Source organism: Lolium perenne, chromosome 1, assembly GCF_019359855.2.
Source record: "Lolium perenne isolate Kyuss_39 chromosome 1, Kyuss_2.0, whole genome shotgun sequence".
Classification (NCBI taxonomy): Eukaryota; Viridiplantae; Streptophyta; class Magnoliopsida; order Poales; family Poaceae; genus Lolium; species Lolium perenne.
This window is the reverse complement of record NC_067244.2, coordinates 92,432,749-92,453,081: the sequence shown is the minus strand read 5'-3', so window position 1 is coordinate 92,453,081 and position 20,333 is coordinate 92,432,749. Positions and strand designations below refer to the sequence as shown.

The following is a 20,333-nucleotide window of genomic DNA, read 5'->3' as shown; positions in this document are numbered from 1 at the left end:
AACATTCATAAGACAACTTAATACAGTTGTGATTCATAGTGTTGCCCTAGCGGTGGGAGATAACCTGAACACCATATAACCTTCTCACAAGAATTGTAACCAAATATGAGCACCTGCAATGATTTGGTGTCAAGCTTCTTGAAGTTCAGGAGGTATCACTACAAGCAAAGTTGCCATGGCCGACGAAGTTGAAGTCGCGCCGTGGTTGCTGGTGCACCATGGCCGACGATTTTGGGTCTCTCCGTGGTGCATGTCAAAAAAAAAATTCTCGTTTTTGAGGCCACCTAGCCTGACGAAAGCGTCCAAAATGTCTCCTATGGTGGCTCGGGAAGTGGTGCATCGCGAATTCTCGGATTCGTCGGCCGAGTCAACGCAAATCCGCACCGCCCAGGGATGTAGGGCCCAGATGGCAGCCTCTCTAGCATTGTTTTTTTTCTCGATCGCGCCATCTGTGACGCCCCTGAACCGGTATCCTGAGGATTCCAGCGATCCCGCCGAAATCCGCACGATATCGATTCTGAGACGCCCTCTGACACGACGTGCGCGACAAATCACACACGTGATGCCAGAGGAATTAACACGAGCGGTAACATTACAACAGGATTACAATAGAGCCCACAAGAAATATATATTACAACAACGACTCCAACGAGTCAAGATACAAATACACAATACAAAGATCCGAATCATACAGAAGATCAAATACATCCGAGTACGGACAAGATGCAAATTGGACTAAGAGTCCTGAAGATAACCAGTGGCATCCATAACCCTGCCCAGGCCAAGCCGGAAGGGTAACCTTGCTAACGTCGTCATCTTGTACCTGTCGAAGTCGGGCCATCGGTTGCCGACAAAAGGGAGGAAACAGAAGAGAAAGAGAAAAGGCGAGAGTAAGTACCAAGGAACGAACTCCGGCACGTACTTAGCGAGACTAGAAATGGCTATGCTCGCCGGGCGAATATATCACCTGGGGCTATATGGTAGGTTTAGCGGCAGCAAAACTATAACCAATAGAGACACGCTACAACATCCGTCTACTCAGAGAAGATAAGAGAGCGCACAAGGTAACAGATAAATACTACACAAACATAACCCAGTCGATTACACATATCCCCATCAACAAAGCGAAGAGGCAATGTAAAAGGCACTCAACGGCTGACAAGTTTTATTAGGTATCGGTTATAGTAATGCTATATTACTACGCAGGTTATTACCAGATTATTAACAACAAGTATAAGGTGTAAGTTGTTCTATGATCAAACTATACAATTCCAAGTCATCCATAACCGCGGACACGGCTTCTCGATAAGATGTACACCCTGCAGGGGTTGCACAAATGTAACCATATGCATGCTTGAACCCACTTACTACAGGTGGAGTCTCACAACAAGACCGTTCCCAATGCAAGAGAAAGTTTAATGGGAGCCACCCAACTAAGCTACCCGTGATGAAGTTCGGACGTACTCCGATACGGACCCAGAGGTTGCGATGGCGTCCAAGGCGGGCACTAACGACCGGCCAAGGATAAGTCGGCACGCAATATGAGTACAATACAAAATATAAACACCCGAAGGCAACATGAAGTAAATCATGCATATCGTGCATATGGGCAAATAAAACCAAGGTTGTGGCTCCCAATAAACAGACTCGAGGAAAGGTAGTGGGTGATGGGGGTCCCACTCCCCCACGTACAGGTAGAGCGCTCAATCTCGGAACAGATAAAAAGAACTCGGGTCCTAGGGGACATTAGCGAGACAAAGATTCGATGCTTTCGCAAAGGGGCACACAGATGCCACTGCTTACAATTTTAGTTGTTAACAATAAACTAAAGCATGGGTCTCTACAACAATTTATATAGCATGTGATAACCTCCCAAAAACCCAACTTATCCCGATAATAGATCGAGATAAACAACAGAGCCTAAACACGCCGACTCGCAAGGCTCCAACATCAAGCAACGGCTATGGGTAAGGGATGATACATATAGGATTATTATGGTAAACAAGTGGAATAGGACACATGACTCGATAAAGAATCGCAACATAAGGATAGCCGTGAGAGGGAGAGAAAAATATAAAAGAGGTGAAGAGGGAGGGCTCGCCTGGGAAAAGCTGCAAAAGAACTTGTCGGAGAACTCGTCGTATCTCACATCACCACTTCGTGATCCTATCCGGGAAGAAGCAAATTCTGGAACACACAACGCATGCAAGTCTTACCACTACGGATAAAGAAGATCCAGCATGTTCAAGATGGTATGCATGACATGGCAAAGATGATGCGATGCACTTATCCAATTTAATCGGAGTCGGAACACCGGACAAGCAAATTAGGTTGGAGTTGCATTTCTACCGTCAAAGTTAAGTGTTGATTACCATGGCAAGACAAGGCATGGGTGAGCTACTTCAATATTAAATGGAACCGGGATAATATTTATACAATATCCCACATATTCCATATGTTATCTATTAGGTGATAATGCAAACTAGCATGAAATTATATGATGCATGATGCAACAGCAAGCATGGATGGCATATTCATGTTCAGCACATTTTTCGGATCAATTTTCATATATAACACTTTTTATTTCGAGTTACCAAACAAAAGTTATTAAGAGATTAGGTTTTGTTATTAAATAAATTAGAAAACATGTTTTATTTTAATTAGAAAGGGTGCAGATTTAATTTCCGAGAGGGGGGAAGGACCCCGGGTTCATTTCAGAACTATGCAGGGGGTTATCAAAAGTGTGACAGGAGTTGAGGACCACGGGTTAAAACAGGAAAAAATTCATGGGCCTCATTGCAAACTGACGAGATCTAGATCTGGGGGGTTTTCTCACCGGGTGAGGGCCTAGCCTCGGTCGCTGACAGGTGGGGCCAGAGATGCTGACTGGACGCCGGGCTGGCGAACCATGCGTGCATGCCCGGTAGATGTTTGGCGCGGAGCTGATGCCGCTCGCGTTCCAGAGGTGCGTTCACCGCGGCAGACGGCGCGGCGCGGCCGATGCAGGACATACCAGGGGGCGAGGGGAGGCGCGTCGGGAGCACCTTGCCGACGCGGATCAGGAGGAAGAGGCGCCGCCAGCGGGTGGTCGTCGGAGAGACGCCAGCGGTGGGAACCTGCGGCGACGGCTACAGCATCAACATCGGCAGGGGCAAAACGGAAGCAAGGGGGCGGGGAAGACATCTAGGAGATGCACGGACTCACCCCGAAGCTCGACGAGCCAGCGGTAGGGGCGGATGATGCCCATGGCGGCCATAATCGGAGAATTTGCCGCCAGGTCGGAGAAGGAAACGGGGTCGGAGGCGACAAATTAGAGCTCCCCTGGCTCGATTGGAGGTACCAGGCGAACAAGGAGGTCGAGGCGCACCTCCTGGTGGTGTTAGATTGGCGAGGGGACAACCGGAGAGGTGGGGTGCCGGCGAGGAGCTCACGGTGGTTAAGAGGGAAAAGAAGCAGAGAGGAAGGGGGAGATGGCGGCGTGAGGATGGGAAAGAGGAGGGGCGGCTAGGGTTTGTGCACCGAAAGATAAAGGAGGGGGAGGTGAGTGCGGTGGTGGTTGAGGTGGTGGAGGACCAGTGCGTCACGCTGCTCGCGTGCTCTCTGGGGAAGACGACAACGACGTGGTGGAAAGGTGAGGTCGAAGGGGTATGGGCCATAGAGAAGATGTGCTTGGGCCTGAAGGGAGAGAAGGAGGCAGGCCGCCGGGGTGGACTAGATGGGCTGCTCCGGTAGGTTAGGTTAGATTAGGGTGTTCTCTTTTTCTCTTTTTCTATTTTTGTTTAAACCATTTGAATTTCAAAACCTTTTATGTTTGAATTTGAACCAGAGATGGGAGTGAGATTCAAATATAGTTTTTAAAATAGTTAATTTATTTGTAATAAAATCAAGGCACATTTTTAACCCAAAATTATTTGTCGAAAAGGCTTAGTTATGAAATAAGAAATATGAGAGGAAGAGATTAGGGTTTTTATTTAGACTAATAAGCGTGCACGTGTAATGCACGTCTTGTCCTATGTCATAAAAACATATATTGTGATCGTTTGTCATGTATTTTACCAAGCCATTTATGCCTAAGAGGTGTGAGAGCGCCTAAAACACACAATCCACACTTACATAAATTTTACAATCACATAAATGTATTTAGAATTAGTTGTAAAAATACTTAAAAACATAAACCAAGCAACAATATGTATTATGTTTCTTCTTGAAAGTCCATCTATGTATTCTTGATACATGGCGAAATATGAGTGACAGATAAAATAACTAAGCAACATTGTATCTTCTATTTATTCGCGGATGACGGTTCTTTCTTGAAGGTCCACTTTTTTATGCGATCAATAAGGCTTCGGGCAATGGCTGGGATATTGCTTAAAGCTTCATTTGCTTCATACTTCAGGATGTGAACCAAAAATCGCTTCCTTAGTTGAAAACCGTTCTATATATGCATTATACAACATTGTTATAAAAACATGTGCAAAGTGTATGCAAACGAACATGTGTAAATACTCACCGTGGGTACTGGAAAATGTAGCAATACATCGTACCATGAATGCATGAACTCAAAAACCAAATAACCCGACAGAGCACTGCATGCATATAATGTTACATTGTGGGTCGAATAAATATGTTAAGATTGTAACACATTGTTAAGATTCTTACTCGTCTAGATTTGTTGGAACTTTGGGAGCCTTGCAACCCCATTTAGTTATGTCATCCTTTTATGCAGGGTTTGCAACTTCGAGGGCAAGATTAAAATTATTGGCCACATTTTTAAGTATAGTCTTTGCCAAATATGGTATTGGAAGCGGGTCCAAAAAAGAGATAACTTTTTTGTTCCGATCCAAGACGAACAACTGGAATAACCCAACAATATCCCAAGGCAATAAAATCTGCACCGATACATTTAAAAATATAGCAATCATTATAACAGATAATTGACTCTTAAGAATGAAGGATTGAATTCTTACCATATTGCATTCAGATATATGATACTCATTGCTGTCAGGCCAGCTAAGAAACAACTGAGCCAACCGAGCAACGTCAGGATAGTCACTACGACTTGGATCTTGTGCATATTGAGACATCAACTAAAATAATAATAATAAAAAACATTAGTATATGCCACAAATGAGTCACATATAAATAGATTTAGTATGTAGTTATAGTAACTTACACAGAAGTTCAAATCCATGTAGTGGACTGTGACATCCCTAGCAAGCTGGATGTCGTGCCACGCCAGTATCCGTACAGCCATATTAAAGCAACTAACGTCCATATTTTCATTCATTTTTAGTATGCTACTTATTTGTCTTAAATTAAGACTAATAGGATAAGGACTCGAACTTTTAACCCATTCGGTCCTGTAAAATTAGAATTATGTCAATTACAATTACAAGTATGCTATCGCAATTTATTAGAACAATACAATAAAATGAAAAAAATGTTGCTTACTCTAGTGAAGGGATATCATCAACTGTGCTGATGTATAGGCAAAGTTCATCTATTAATTCCTGGTCTGTTGGATTGGCAGATGGTAACAGAAGCAATGATTGCGAGATGAACCCAATTTCTGACGCTAGTTTCGATGTTTTGTTGTTTTTAGGAGGTCCATCCACAATGACACAATTAGTAGGATCAAATGTATGTTCTTCATCATCTTTCAAGTCTCGATTCCTTATATTATCATCGTTCAAATGTGAATCCACTAAAATTACGGCTAGTTTGTTTCTAAAATCTGTCATATTGACCTATTAATCAAGCAGTAAATAAAGTTAGTTTTCAAGTAATAATGATACAACCTGGAATAAGTATCGCGATATGGAGCAAATATACCTGTTCAGGAATGTTGGATAAAATATCCCCCGTGAAATATTCCATGAAATTTAACATCCATAGACCACACGATGACCTGCATGATTATAATTATTAATGAGACAAAATTTTACATATATATATTCAATAAGGACAATAATTATTGCGAAAAAACCCTTCAAATCACTAAAAATGAAAAATTATGTACAATGATATTTCCAGAAGCTTATATATGACAGGGAAAAGATGATCCCACGGCCCACGGTCCACGGCACACGCTTACCTGAAGGCCGACAATTAAATATGGAACTGGACGTGTTAGATCCAATGGACTTTGGATCTAACTCACCTTGGACCATGCTGGACCGGATTACATTTTAGTTGGACATCCGTTAAACTAAACTCCATAAACATTGGATATTGTTGGACAGAGAGGATAGGATCCATACAAGATCCATTGGACCGTGTCTGCTAGTGATTAATAATCGTTCACGACTGAGATGGGCACCACACGTCCACGCCGCGCGGCACTGGCGACAATCTGAGACAAACACGGCCCTCTCACTCCCTCTGTCCTTGCACTTGCACGCACTGAAGCAAACATTGAAGTAAAAAAAATCGCACTGGTCCGAATCTGCCCCAACGCCGGCTGACCGGACAGCCGCTCCGTGACCGGAGACCAACCCCCGCGGTGGTACTTCTCCCCCACCCCGTCCCCCGTGCCCGCCCCCCATCCCTGCACGATACACATGTCTGTAACGTGAGTTCAGATGTTGCTACTGTGAGTTCCTTTAGAAGGTTATTAGAGAAAGCTCTATGCTTCCTGTGTATGCTAGCTGATTTTATCTGAATAACATGAAAAAAGAATAGTTTGAACATCCTTATTTCTTTTAAGATACTGGTAACGATCCATATGCTATCATGTATGTATTTTTTTTTGTATCAAAGGGCATGAATATAAACTTTATTGTAAGTCCTGGTTCGAGTACCTTTGTTTCATGTATAAAGTGTTATGTTTATTAAGTTAACATATCTACTATTATGCAGCATTAGCATGTCTACTATTCTGCAGCATTAGCATATCTACTATTGTATCATATTAAAGGAAAACGGTGCTTTGATTTTACAGGATTTTAAATTTGAGGAGTATGGTGCATCAAGACAATGTTGTTCTCATGGATTTCATGTAGTTGACAGATTTGGAATGCCAATTATACACTAAACGCAGCCTTGCTGTGAGTTCCTCCGCTGCGGGTGCATGCACTAATTTTGATCAAAATTTCTGGCGTAACGTCACACGCTGTTGAAGAAAAGGTTGGAGTACTGCTGTTCAATCTTGGTGACCCAGAGACCCTCAATGATGTTCAGCCGTTTTTGTTCAATCTCTTTGCTGATTCAGTAAGTGATCGTGCCATATGATCATACTTTTGATTGCCATATTTGCGAGTTCATTTTCTATTTAGGATGCTTTGACACATGGTTCAGGACAACTACTTTTTAGTGTAAAAAGCTTGACATTCATGTTCTACAGTATCGATTTGCTGATGATGAAGTAATGTACAGAAAAACACATAGTTGACAATATGTATGCATCCTAAATAGAAAAGGAACTCGCCAATATGTATGCTCCAAATTATCACGACATGTGTAAGGTTTCCATGTGGTCTACAGCTCTGTACCAAGGTTATTGAGTTAGCTCTGTACGTAGGTTATGGCATAGGCGGACACAAGATACATACAATGGGTATTCAAATTTAGGACAACAAAATTGATTACCGCCTCATCCTCGTTGCGTCATCGCTGGTGCGAGCTTCAAGCTAGACTACCGGAGAACTCACCAGACCAACACGAGAGCAATCTAGTGCTATTATAGGAACAGTAGGTTCACTGGAGATGCTATGCGCAAGGGGAATAGCTAGATTGGTTCAGCTAGGCATGCTGAATACTACGTGAATTTTCTAAAACGAAAATAATGGGTATTCACTTGAATACCCATGAATACACTTGTGCCCGCCACTGGGTTATGGTGTTCCATATGAAACTAAAGCATGAAAAAATGTTTGTCATAAAGTTCTTTACTTAAATTGTTTTGTTACTGAAGTTACTTTTAGTCTTGGCCACTGCTATAGCATTGTGAGTCAAAATCATATGCTCAATGCTATATTGTTAACTTTTGTGACAACTTATTTTTTTATTTGCATTTCCAGTTGATTCATTGTGGCTCGATGGTCCAGGATGAGAAGGTAGAGCTAAACATCCAATTCATGTAATATTTGAGGTATGCACGCTCTCCGCACCCTTACTTTGTGAGTATTTGTATTCTTTCCCTATTACTTACTGTTGTTTTAATAGAAAGTAATCATTATGTATAATTATACACATAATTGTCCCTTCAGAAAAAGTACATAGATAACTAATGTACTTATTTATTTTTATATGAAGCAACTCATCATCAGATATGAATTGAGTTGTTGCATTATAGCTAGCTCCAATTAAAGCGATGGTATGGAAGAATAAATTATCTTGAGTCACTGTAATATCATACAATTTCTTAACTTGAGGCATAGATTTAGCAAATTGATCTTGCAAGAATAAATTATGCGTTGAGTTCAGCAGACTGCTCGTGATACACTCTTCCATTGGCCATGTTGTCACGTTTAGGTCCGGCCATTTATCAGCTTTTAATTCCATGTTAAGCGATGCATATTTCAATAAATTTTGCAGTCCTTCCAGCTGTTGCACGAATAAATGACAATATTAACATCACAACCCAAGGATCACAGAAAATCATCTTATATCAAAAGATAGGGCAGTGAGAGTAATTGCTAACCATAGCAGCAAGGTCTTTGCGGCCCATTCCTCTGCCGAGCGGGTCGAGCACTTGGATACATCGTTTTTTGGTATTTATAACTGCTACATACCAATGAATGTTGTTACTGTTCACTGGAATGTGTATCTGAAATTTTTAAGTTAGTTTACTTCCGATATAGACAAACATCTGAGGTTGATTGAATGTAGTGGAGATGTAAGAAACTGAAACCAACCATATCATGTTTCAAATAAGTTCTGACTCTATCTAATAACCATGTTGGTGCATCATCAGGGCCCAACCAGCTAAAACTCTTTATGGTCTTAGAGATGCATGCATTCTCTAAGAACACACTTCCACCTGCCCTCATCTGTAGATGCTTTGTACGACTTATGCAATTTATGTACACGTTTATGATCTAATTCAAGTGCATACATTGGTTATAGCAGATAATATAACTCATAATGAAATAGCATATCCTTGTCACAAAACGATATATGCTTACTTCATCGCCAATGAATTCTCCGGGAGTTAAAAGAGATAGTAACTCGGCCTTTTTAAGATATCCATCACCTATGCTCACTAAATATCTTTTGTCGCTAGGTTCATGTCTGATTTTGTCAATCACAGAACAATCATCGCTGGTGCAAGCATAATCTGTGACAATGGAAGTAGTAACATTTATTAATAATAAAGATAATAAATATAGAAAAATCAGGGTAGAGAAGGTTTTGTTATGTGCCTTCTGGAGAAACCACATAGTCATGTGCCTTCTTAGGCTTGTTATGCCGTCGTATATGTTTATCCATCTGGATGGGCAATGCAAACTCGTTCTCTATAGTTCCTGGCCCTTCCGTGCCGGACGTTGTTGCTAAGTGCTTGTCCTGAGCTGACAGCAGTTGTTGACTTGCTTTGTTGACAGATAATTCCTGGGAACAACAGAAATAAAACTGAAACCAGGAAAAGGGTGTCGGATAATTAATATGGAGAATTGAAATGATTTAGGAGTTTTTAGGACCAGAAAACTCACATTTGTCAATTTGGAGTACGTAGACTCTTTGCTGGTTTTATTTTCTAGCTCGTTGCTCTCAGATTTGGTCAGCCCCTCTTCAATCTGCATATTATCTGTGTCCTCACCCTTTGATCCCGTGTCGATGTTTTCCTGAAAACCAAGCATATATCACTTTTAATTACGAAGCCTTGCAAAGTATTTAATTACCAAACCTTGCAAACTATGAATTTACAGAGATTAATATCATTACCGCGTTGATAGCATGGACAATAGCACCGAATCTGGGTGGAGATTGATCCACAGAGGGCATCGGGGATGGCGGCCCAGACATTGAGAATGATGCAACACAGCCAGATTCGTGGGGCGAGTGGGCAGAGTTGAGGTGGAGGAGGCCGGTGAGGTGGAGGAGAGTTTGGATGGGGTGATTGGGGGAAGGGAACAATATCATGGTGACTGCTTCTGGCGGTTGCTGTAGAGTTGTAGGTGCCCATGTTCGCTGGAGTCCGGAGTCCCTTATGGATCGATCAAGTCTGGCGCGGTGCGAGGTGTAGGAGAGTGGGGATGCGGCCAATAGCTACAGCGAGATCATGAGGCATTACTTCTGTAACAAACTATCCGTATATGTAGCAATACACTATTTTTATTGCTCTATCCATCTGATTTATCTCAGGCTCCACGTTTTTTTGCCTTTTCTTATACCCCATGAACACAATAGTTATGGACCTTGCCTTTTCTTATTTGCCTTTTCTTATAGCCCATCTCCACAAATGCCTTTATAATATATTAAATGATTAAATTGGGCCTTCTACTTGCATATTTGGAGGAGGAGTAGGCTGTTATGTATGATCTGTCAGCTTCCCACGCATCTGGAGGGATCCTTGCGAAATATATTGCGTCTTCTACCAGGAAGGAGATCACATGCATTCTAGTATCCTGAAGGTACATCATACCTATATTTTCTTCTCTGGTACTACAACTTCTCTGGTTACTTGTAACATGGGTAAAAATTAAGTCTCTTTTATGCTTATTGGTGCTTTACAGTTACATGTTTCACTCACTGGTTATAGGAATTTTGGCTCTTGCTGTTAAGAAATTACTGCAATAAGTGAGCATAGAGAACATTTGGCTACAACAACACTACAGGTACAAGCTTATTTCATCCTTTTATTTCCCATGCTGTGGATGGATTGGAAGCTGTCAACATAGGAGATACGGATTGGGGCATCGTGTGAATAGAAAAACATGCTATATTTATTTTTACAACAAATGAAAGAAATAATAAGACTAACAAAACTAAAATTTTCGCAATATTTTTTTTTATTCTGGATCTACGTGCCTAATCAACTTCATCAAACTTGTTAACTTGAGCTAGCGCGATGCGGGGTGTACTTTGCGTCAGATGGTTGAAGATGTGTTTGATTGAAGAAGCTTGGTCAGGTAGCTGAACTGCATTGCACTCGTTCGCCGGCTTCTAAGCATCCCTCCTTAAAAGTACAACATTTTTGACCCCTTCACCGGAATACAAGTCATTACAAATTCGTTCTCGCACACCTACAACATGAAATAATTAGACATCTAGTTATCAGGAATGGTGAAGCACTAATAAAAAAAAAGTCACCTTCAAGCATGTCAAAGTGATGACATTGTGAGCATCGATGGAATGTAATTGTGGTTTCTGATGTACTTAAAAGACTTCCTGTTTATAAAAACATCGAGTAAGTAATAGTGCGAAATGCATTTCGCACAAGACCTTTTAATCATTTAGAGCCAGACTTACTTGAGGCTTGGTCAACTTCCATAGAGGTTGCCATGACGAATGAATAATGCTTTTCACCAATCAACAGTTGTTCTTCGTGCCTCTGAGCAAGTTCATCAAAAATGCGGAGGAACACAATGTGATTACTGGAGTCCACCACTGCTACTTCCCTCATTCCTACAGGGAAATATGTCTCGTGGCCCAGTGGAATAACATACATGTGATAACGCCCGCAATATCTATTATTGATACAATATGTTATTACATAAAAAAATAATTGACACCCAACCGATATAATGTAGCCATTTATGAATATTTTATCTACACAAGAATACCAGCGGTTGCGCCATTAGGTAAATTGATGAAGACATCATGACATCCATATCTGTGCATTTAAAAAGAAGTGTATATAATTAGTTTTGAAAACAGTTGGACCTATTCATCAATGTAGGAGAAAAGAAATTTATCAAATAGACTTGAAAAGGTATCTGCATCTACTATTTTCAGAATTCAATTTCTTGTTACTTACATCAAAAGATAGTTCAAACCTCGAGTTGATCTATCAAGAAAATCATACCACTGGAAATATATGTACTTCAAAGGCTGATTTACCTATGCAAAACACGGCGGATCTGCAGTCCTTGGCTATAAGCGGCGCAATAGATTACTCTCGTTGCAGCGACCAAGGCGATGATGGAATAGATCGATGAAATGTTGGAGTGCTACTCAGCTCCTCTTCTTGTTCTTCCTCTCAGCTATGCTGGCCTTGTGTACAAACGATGTTACAAATCCCTTAAATAGACATATATGCATGGACCAGTAGCCAGTAACCCACGCATGCAGTAGCCCAGTTCATAACCACCTATGACTTGGCCAAATGAAATGTATGGAGGAGGAGCGTTAGTGAATAAGATTTTTTTTTGAGATGGAAGTGAATAAGACTTGGCCGTCAGACGTCTCAAATTAAAGGTGTGGTCTGTCTGACCGCATCTGATATTGTGGTCAAATGTGGCATTTATTTTTATTTATGTAATTTAACTTTGCCATTTATATTTTAGTTTGGCTGAGCTTCCAAAAAAAGGTGACAAATCTTTTTTCAGCCTGTACAATGCCATTAAATAAAACTCCATGCTCGAAGGTAAATGATTCAGCTAGAATACCTAAAAAAAACTAAAATCACATGACATTAGTGTGATCTGCACCGCGGAGATATAAATATTCTTTTGAATTTGCATAAGTACAAGCCAAAATAGATGAAAAGGGAGCAGTTTCAGAAAAAAGAGAGAGTAAGCTTCAGACAAATTAAGAACATCGATAATAGCCAGACCAATGAGACAAAGAACAGGCTTCCATTAACAAGATAGACTGCTCGTATAAGCAAGCACTGCAGTATTTACAAAACCTGATATTTCCTAGTGACATACCGAGACATCGGATTCATCATCCAGGACAGTACCACACTAAGTTAGCGACAGAAAGATACTTTTTTAGTGCAACATAGATCACATATAGTGCTTTACTACAGATAGGACAGATTGCAGGTAGTCGTCGGCCCATGGTTCAGGCAATACGAACTTCGGCGAAACGAACGAAGTGAGGTCACCATCTCATCATAAGGAGGTTGAGTAATTCAGCACCACCCAAGACAGAGAAAGCTCTGTCCAAAAAAGAAATTTTGTGAGGTGAACAAACCAGAAATATTGTTTTGCACAACCATAATAAATTTGGTACTGAAATGTACAATAATATAATAAACGAAATGAACTCAAACTCACACATGCATTTGTTGTAGCATGTAAATTAAAATCCAGTTTAATTACACCAGTACACCTCTTTAGAATTTTACAAATCTTTCAGACATGTGGGAAAGCTCCTATGTCATAACAAATTCATAGAACTGTTGAAGCTGCTGCATAACATCAATATTCATAGATCCGAAAAAGAGAAATAGCAGTATATAAGAAGATTAAATAAGAAGAAAAGGCCAGCCTAAAGGATGAACAAACCTGTTCTATCCCTCCAATACATCCCTGTACACAATGTTCTTTGTGCTTTTTCCGGTGGGGTCTATGTCTATATTTGGCTTGGCCAAAATCCGAGTGGTCTGCCTTGACACACCCCTTGAAAGTGCAACATAAAGCTGGCCATGGGAGAATACAGGCTCTGGGAGGTAAATACCAACAGTTGGAATAGTTTGCCCCTGGGCTTTGTTGATGGTCATTGCAAAACTCAACCTTATGGGGAATTGTTTCCTCTTAAACTTGAAAGGAAGTGAAATATCCTCCGAGGGCGACAAAGGGATCCTCGGTATGAACACTCTATTTCCAGCATGTTGTCCACCAACAATCTCGGCATCGATTCCGTTATCCTGGAATGCTCTAATCATCAGTCTTGTTCCATTGCACAACCCATTGTGCGGATCGAGATTCCGGAGAAGAATGACGAGACAATTGATTTTGAGTTTCAAATCATGCGGGGGAAGGCCATTTGGAGTGAGAGAGTTTAGATAGTCAAGTGGGTAGTTATTGTGTGCATCATCCTCGATAGAGTCAAAGCTATAATAAACTCTTTCTTGGCCAGGAAACCTACCAATCATCTTTTTATTCAGATTGTCCACATGCTCATTCTTGGTTGAAAGAATGGCACGTGCCCTCATGTGTGATCCAGATGTAGCATTATCATGAAGTGACGGGAAGACATCTTCAATAAGTTTATCTACTGGATCTTCGGTGGCAGTCCAAGGAATAACAATGTCATCCGGAAGACGCACATAGTCACCACCGATTGTCTCTTCTGTTCCATTGCCTATTCTCAGTAGGTACTCGGAGAACCATTGATCGGTCTATGCCCTCATATTGCGTGTGAGGCGTATCTTCCTAATCTTATCCCATAAATAAGACCTCTGTAGCCTGGCATCAGTGATTTGAGCTCTTGTACCACGTGTTACAACGGGAAGGACCTGCCTAAAATCTCCTCCAAACACCACGACTTTCCCCCCAAAAGGTAAAGCAGATCCCATGATGTCCTGTAAGGACCTATCAAGCGTCTCAACAGTTTGGCGCTTCGTCATGGCAACTTCGTCCCAGATTATTAAAGATGCCCTACTGAGCAGCTTTGCGGTACCACTCTGCTTGGTGAAATTGCATGTGCTGCTGTCTGTGAGCCTAATCGGAATTTTAAACCTGGAATGGGCGGTGCGCCCACAAGGCATGATCGATGCCGCTATACCAGATGTAGCTGTAGCAATAGCTATTTGACCTAAGGAACAGACCTTTGCAAGGAGTGATTTGTATAGATATGTCTTCCCCGTGCCACCCGGACCATCAACAAAGAAAATCTGGCTCCTTCTGTTGAGAACATGAGAGAGGATTTCATCAAAACCAGCACACTGCTCTTTGTTAAGAGATGTAAACATGTTTGTGTCTTCTTTGTCAAAACTAACTGACAAATCCTCTTGTACCTCTCTGGAATCTCCATTGGAACACTCATCATCCACCAGATCCCAATCCGGGAGTCCATAACTGCTAATATCTTTTCCCATGGAATGCACCAGATCCCTAATGTCTCTAAGGACCATCTGCTCTAGTGCGGCCTGGTTGGGCTAGTTACGATGGTAGTCCTCAGACATTGACTCAAGGTGCTTCTCCCACAGTGATCGGATTTGGGTGACCTCGCAGAAAACCAGAATAGTTGCAAAAAGCCTTCTTAGAGCATACGACATTTGGAAAGTAGCTGCCTCGGTCAAGAAATCATCAAGTGACTTGTCGGTCTCTATGAGACCTCTTCGCTCACATGATTCTCTAAAAATTCGAGCACGTCTTGCCATTTACACTTTTCAAATCCTCAAATGATGTTGCACCTCTTACATGATTCATGAGCACTCTAAGGAAGTACCTCTCACCTTCAGCAGGATGTGCATAGACAATTCTTCCAATCTATCCCCGCCCTCTTAACTTTCTTCTCTGCCACTTCTTCTTACCCTTGATCCACCGGTAGAATTCTGGGAACTCTTTGTACAAGAAGTTCCTCACATAAGGATCCACCAGGTTCATCTTCAAAAATTCAGTGAGCATGGTACTGTAAGAAGAGGGCCGATTTATGACGTCATCTAGATTATCACCCTCTTTGAATGTGATAGGCTGCATATCTTCCAAATGCAATTGAAGTTGGAGAACAGAGGGAGAGACACCGAACATTGGGAAACCGCAAGTCCTGGTGATAGACTCCTGTGGCCCCATGAACCTAGCATCCATGTACTGTTTAATCTCATTGATTACTTCACCATCATTCTGTACCGCTGGATCGACCGAGAATGAGGCACGATCATGTCCTTTATAGATGTACTTGAATAAATATTTCACTGCCTTGATGCTAGAGCAAGCTTCAACATTGATGTGACAATTATACCGCATAAGTAGACCAGGGTTGTATGGCACAACCCATCTATTATCCAACTCTGCTCCTCTGACCTTCACTTGATGACCATCAGGCCTCCTCCTATAGATAGGATATGAGTCCTTTCCTTGCTGTGTAGCATCACAAAACTGCCGAGGATAGCGAAATCGACATTCACCATCTATCATGCAAGGACAATTTTTTCTAAGAGCACCACATGGTCCATGGAGCATGTGTTTGACCACCAGAGCGTGCAATATAGGGTACTTGTCCTTGTTAGGAAGTTCTGCTGATATCACCTTGTCGTACCCATCTGGGTTTGTCAGCTTGCTATCCGAACTCATGATCAGAAGCATATGCTCATGTGGCAGCCCCCTCTTTTGAAACTCGGTAACATGGACATATGCAGCAACCTCACCAAAGTACTTCTTTTTTATCAAGAGATCCTTCATACTTCGCAATTTGGCCCTGTATACTCTCGCCACAAGGTCTGGACGGTCTTGTGGTGTCTGCCCGGGTTCAAGTCCGGATGTAATCTCCTCCCAGTGCGGGTTGCATGTCGTTGTGATAAAGTAATCAGGCTTCCCAAACCGCTGGACTATCGCCATTGCATCAAGGAATCTTCGCTGCATGTCTCGATCACCTCCTGGAAAAGTTCTCGGGAGCACGATTCTCTTACCAACATGAGAACCATGTGTCTCGCCAGCATCCATGACGTCAACGACACCCTTTAGAAATAAATCATTCAAAACATCATTGTGAAGTAAATTTAAATGCGTAGGGGCAATGCATGTGTAATATAACATGAAAACGGGTAACATTATGACACCTGGTATAGATCAGCACGAACGAGCTTTTGATTCTTAGGCTTGGAGAAGAAATCAAGTCTCATAGTCTCCATCTTGATGTACATGTCAAATGCCCATTGCTGGAACCCGCGTGCACCAAATAATATAATGTTAAAAAGTCCTTTCCTGACTTGTAGCTTGAAGCAGTAGTACTCCCTTGCGCTGACAAATTTTCTGGACCCTCCGGTTTCATCATCATCCTGCTCCTCTTCATCATCTAGAACATGGATTAAAAAATGATTAATCGGTGATCTCCACTCACAAAGATTAAATGTGAAACACGTTGAAAGCATGATCATAATTACCTGGTACCTCATCCGTGTTTCGTTCCAGATGTACATTTGAGGTCTGGTCTAGACCATGCATGTCTTCACGCTCGGTGTCATCCTCATTGTCCTCCAGAGCGACTTTAGAAGGTGTTTCATATGGTATCCAGCGGTTCCATCCCGTTTCTCCTCTCGGGAAAAATAATGGATACGCCAAAGGATCGTAGCAACCATAGTATGCTCTAATAAATATAGGACGGTCCCCTTTGCCATACAAGACAACTTGCCTATCAAAAGTGTTTTGTGGGTCACTCCCTTCAACCCACATCGCGGCCACTTGAGAAGCTGTGGGGGCATTGTACCTTCGCTGGTCCAGTCTTATATCTGTGTTAAGGGATATCCTATATTCTTCTAGGTTTGGAATAGATCCAATGCTCTTAAAGGTCTGCACATATGGGTTTTCCTCTAGTATCTCCAGAATCTTCCGTATGATATTGATATCAAGGTCTGGGGACCGCTTCACTCTATGTTCCAAGGTTTCATCTGTATCATAGAAGTAGAGCTGGAGATTCCTAGGCCCTTGACCACCAGGCACCAGATCATCCATCTTGTAATACATTGACCCTTGTGCTACAAATGTATACACACCGGTTCTCGCTGCATTGCTAACCGTCTTATCAAGGGTGACTCCAAGTCTTGTGAAGGAGAAGTGGGTGTTGAAATATCGTATGCGTTTTCTAAAATATTTTGCATCAGCATCAACCTGACTTGTAAACAACCGATGCAACTCTTGAGGAATTTCAGGGGTAGCTATCTTGACCTTTCCTTTTCTGCAGCAGAACGCGGGGCCCTCATATTGGAACTTCATTGCGCCACAATAGATGCAGTCATTTACTGGCTTCAAAACATGATGCTTGGTTGGTAGATTATGGTACACGAAGTCATAAGGATCATCATTCTATTTACTTTGAGGAACATCAGCTGTCACTCTATAAGAATCGAACACATCTTCTGCACAAATGTACTGAGGTGTAAAATATATATCCCACAATTTCATATTAGAATTGAACAGTGAAGTTACCTAGACCACTAAAAATCCTGCACTCCTCGTCATCATCATGCATTGTTTCTTCCTCCTCTTGCATGGCATCCATGTTATCTATGAGCAAAATATGATGAATCGGTAAAATGTAGATGATACTGGTAAGAGCTTTGTATATGAAGGCCCTATGAAGAGATGGACAATTGTTATGCTATTTTACCTTCCCACGTAGCGTCTTGTTCAACTGGTTCAAAAATGCCTGAAGGATCGGATTCATCATCACTGTTTCTGTCACCTGAATATGCCATCAATAGCATAATAATTGTTAAATAAAAGATCACAAATGCACTAACTTAACAGTTTGAAAACTAAATATCAGGAACCAGCAATACCTGTTGGGTTCAGTTGGAATGGTTCTGTTTGCATGACATGTGTGCAAGGTGAGGTGACCAAGGCTGAATTCTGTTTCCAGAACCTTTTCTTATACTCACGGTTATTATGCAACAATGTGTCCTTTTGTCCATCTGTCATTGATGAGTACCGTTCCCTTTGACGTTGTCGTTTCTTCTCAGAAGAATCACGCTGTCGTTTCTTCTCAAAATATGTAGGTCTTTCAATGAAGCTCTTTTGCGCATGCCCCCTGCAGATGTGGAGCCATTTTGCATTTCTTCGAGGGATCTCGCATGAGGAATGCTACTCAGATTACTGTGTAGCCAATCACTATCATCTTCGCCAACCAAAACTGACTCGCTACATCGCGTGGTAAGATCAGTGGTCATGCTGGAATGTACAGATCCAATCTCCCGATTTCCTAAAGTAGAATATGTGAAACACATACATTGTTGTCAATTGATGATCTTTCTGAAGTAGTGTTGACGATGGTTCTGGTTCTTACCAGGTGTATCATGTTTGGGATTGAATGTGGAGATACCCTCTGGCCTTGAATATGCAGATATCCCTACACGCGGACATGAATCAGTTAAGGCATATACCATTATCCCAAATTATACTTCAATGAGCTTTATGTACCATTTTTATGTGACATGGTTATCCCAAATATTAATATTTGTGAAGTAAATTCCCTTATGTCGCATATTAGTCTACCTGTTGTATGGTTGAGCAAACCATCTGCATAGGATTGCCATGAATCTGGTTGAGGAAGTTGAGATGCATTTGTCTGCTGCACAAATGGAGCCATGCCTGAAATATGATAGCAGATGATAAATCAGTATGACATATATATACTTGCATCCAGAATCACGCCATGTATATGATAGCAGATGTTAAGAACGCATTGCCTGTTGCAGGTGTCTGGGTGACTCCCGATTGTCCAGCAGATGGTGTATGCCATATTGCGGTATCGTTTTTGAGATTATCCAATATAGTTACTTGTTTTTTAAGTTCTCGTGCTTCACGCCGGCGCCTTGAAATCTCATCTTTATGCCTAGCATAATATTCTCTATCCCTTTGCCTTTTGACCTCTTTAGGATCTGCATGTACGACACAATAAACTTTATATAACAGCAAGCGATTTAAACAAAGTTACTGTTGTTAGTCACCTAGGTTTTGCCCGTTGGTTATGTCCTGAAATGGAGTACGGTTTGATGATGACATGTTTTGTTATGCTTCCTTTGCCTGCAAAAGTAAATGGTATTAAAAGACTGCAGCATATGTGAAATTTTGAGCTTTCTAAAACACAGTAAACATAATAGCTTGAAAAACCTAAGAAGAAATGTGAAGTAAGCATAACAGCTTCTAAGGTTTATCAGCTACCACTGCACAAAATAGTTGAGTTCTTTTATGTCATTGCATTGTCCTAAAATTGTTTTTTGGCTGCTGCTCAAGGTAGTAATGCTGATGGGCCATACACCATGCCAATCTCTACCAGGCATGCCATGAAACTCCAAGTTAAGGCAGAGATGTTGATTTTGTGCGAGGACATGACCACTGACCACCGGCCTAAAATATTCAAGAAGATCGAGGAGGTGAGGGGTGGCAATCAAATTCATAAGATTATGTTATTGTGTTTTAGATTCTTGAGATGGACTCATACATATACCATGGCCATTCCTCTTCCTCATGTACACATACATATACTTCCTGGTTTGTGCTCCTCCTCTTCCTCACCTACACTACTTGTAGATTGTAGACAATGGATATGATGCAATCCAGCCTTTCCTAGTAATAGCTCTATGATAACGATTTATTTCCTTTTAGCATGCAAAGATGTAAGAAAGAGGATGCTTGCATTTGTTTTATTACTTGATCGTCTCATGAACTGTATGCACCAAGTAAAACTATATGTTGGGGCTTTAGGTGTAAGCAGGGCTGCTGCTTGTGTGTCTTTGTTGTACATAAGCCTGAAGTTTATGTAGCTCTATTTCATTTTGAATC

General features: G+C 41.5%; 2 protein-coding genes and 1 long non-coding RNA gene across 3 annotated transcripts; 1 reads left to right on the top strand and 2 right to left on the bottom strand.

Annotated features, from left to right (window-relative positions):
- The first annotated feature begins 6,575 nt into the window (after positions 1-6,575).
- LOC127305374 (uncharacterized) lies at positions 6,576-10,775 on the top strand. Its single transcript, XR_007853891.2, has 5 exons — positions 6,576-6,592; positions 6,941-7,209; positions 8,019-8,089; positions 10,487-10,571; positions 10,674-10,775. It is a non-coding gene; the product is annotated as an uncharacterized lncRNA (long non-coding RNA).
- A 3,455-nt stretch (positions 10,776-14,230) lies between these two features.
- Positions 14,231-14,965, bottom strand: LOC127333865 (uncharacterized). The gene has a single exon (XM_051360303.1). The coding sequence runs from the start codon at positions 14,963-14,965 to the stop codon at positions 14,231-14,233; it is 735 nt and encodes a 244-aa protein (XP_051216263.1).
- Positions 14,966-15,323: 358 nt separating this feature from the next.
- Positions 15,324-17,765, bottom strand: LOC127333854 (uncharacterized). The gene is made up of 3 exons (XM_051360294.1): positions 16,937-17,765; positions 16,613-16,848; positions 15,324-16,511 (listed from the first exon to the last, which is right to left on the bottom strand). Exons 1-3 carry the CDS (start codon positions 17,763-17,765, stop codon positions 15,324-15,326), a joined length of 2,253 nt encoding a protein of 750 aa, XP_051216254.1.
- Positions 17,766-20,333: the final 2,568 nt, after the last annotated feature.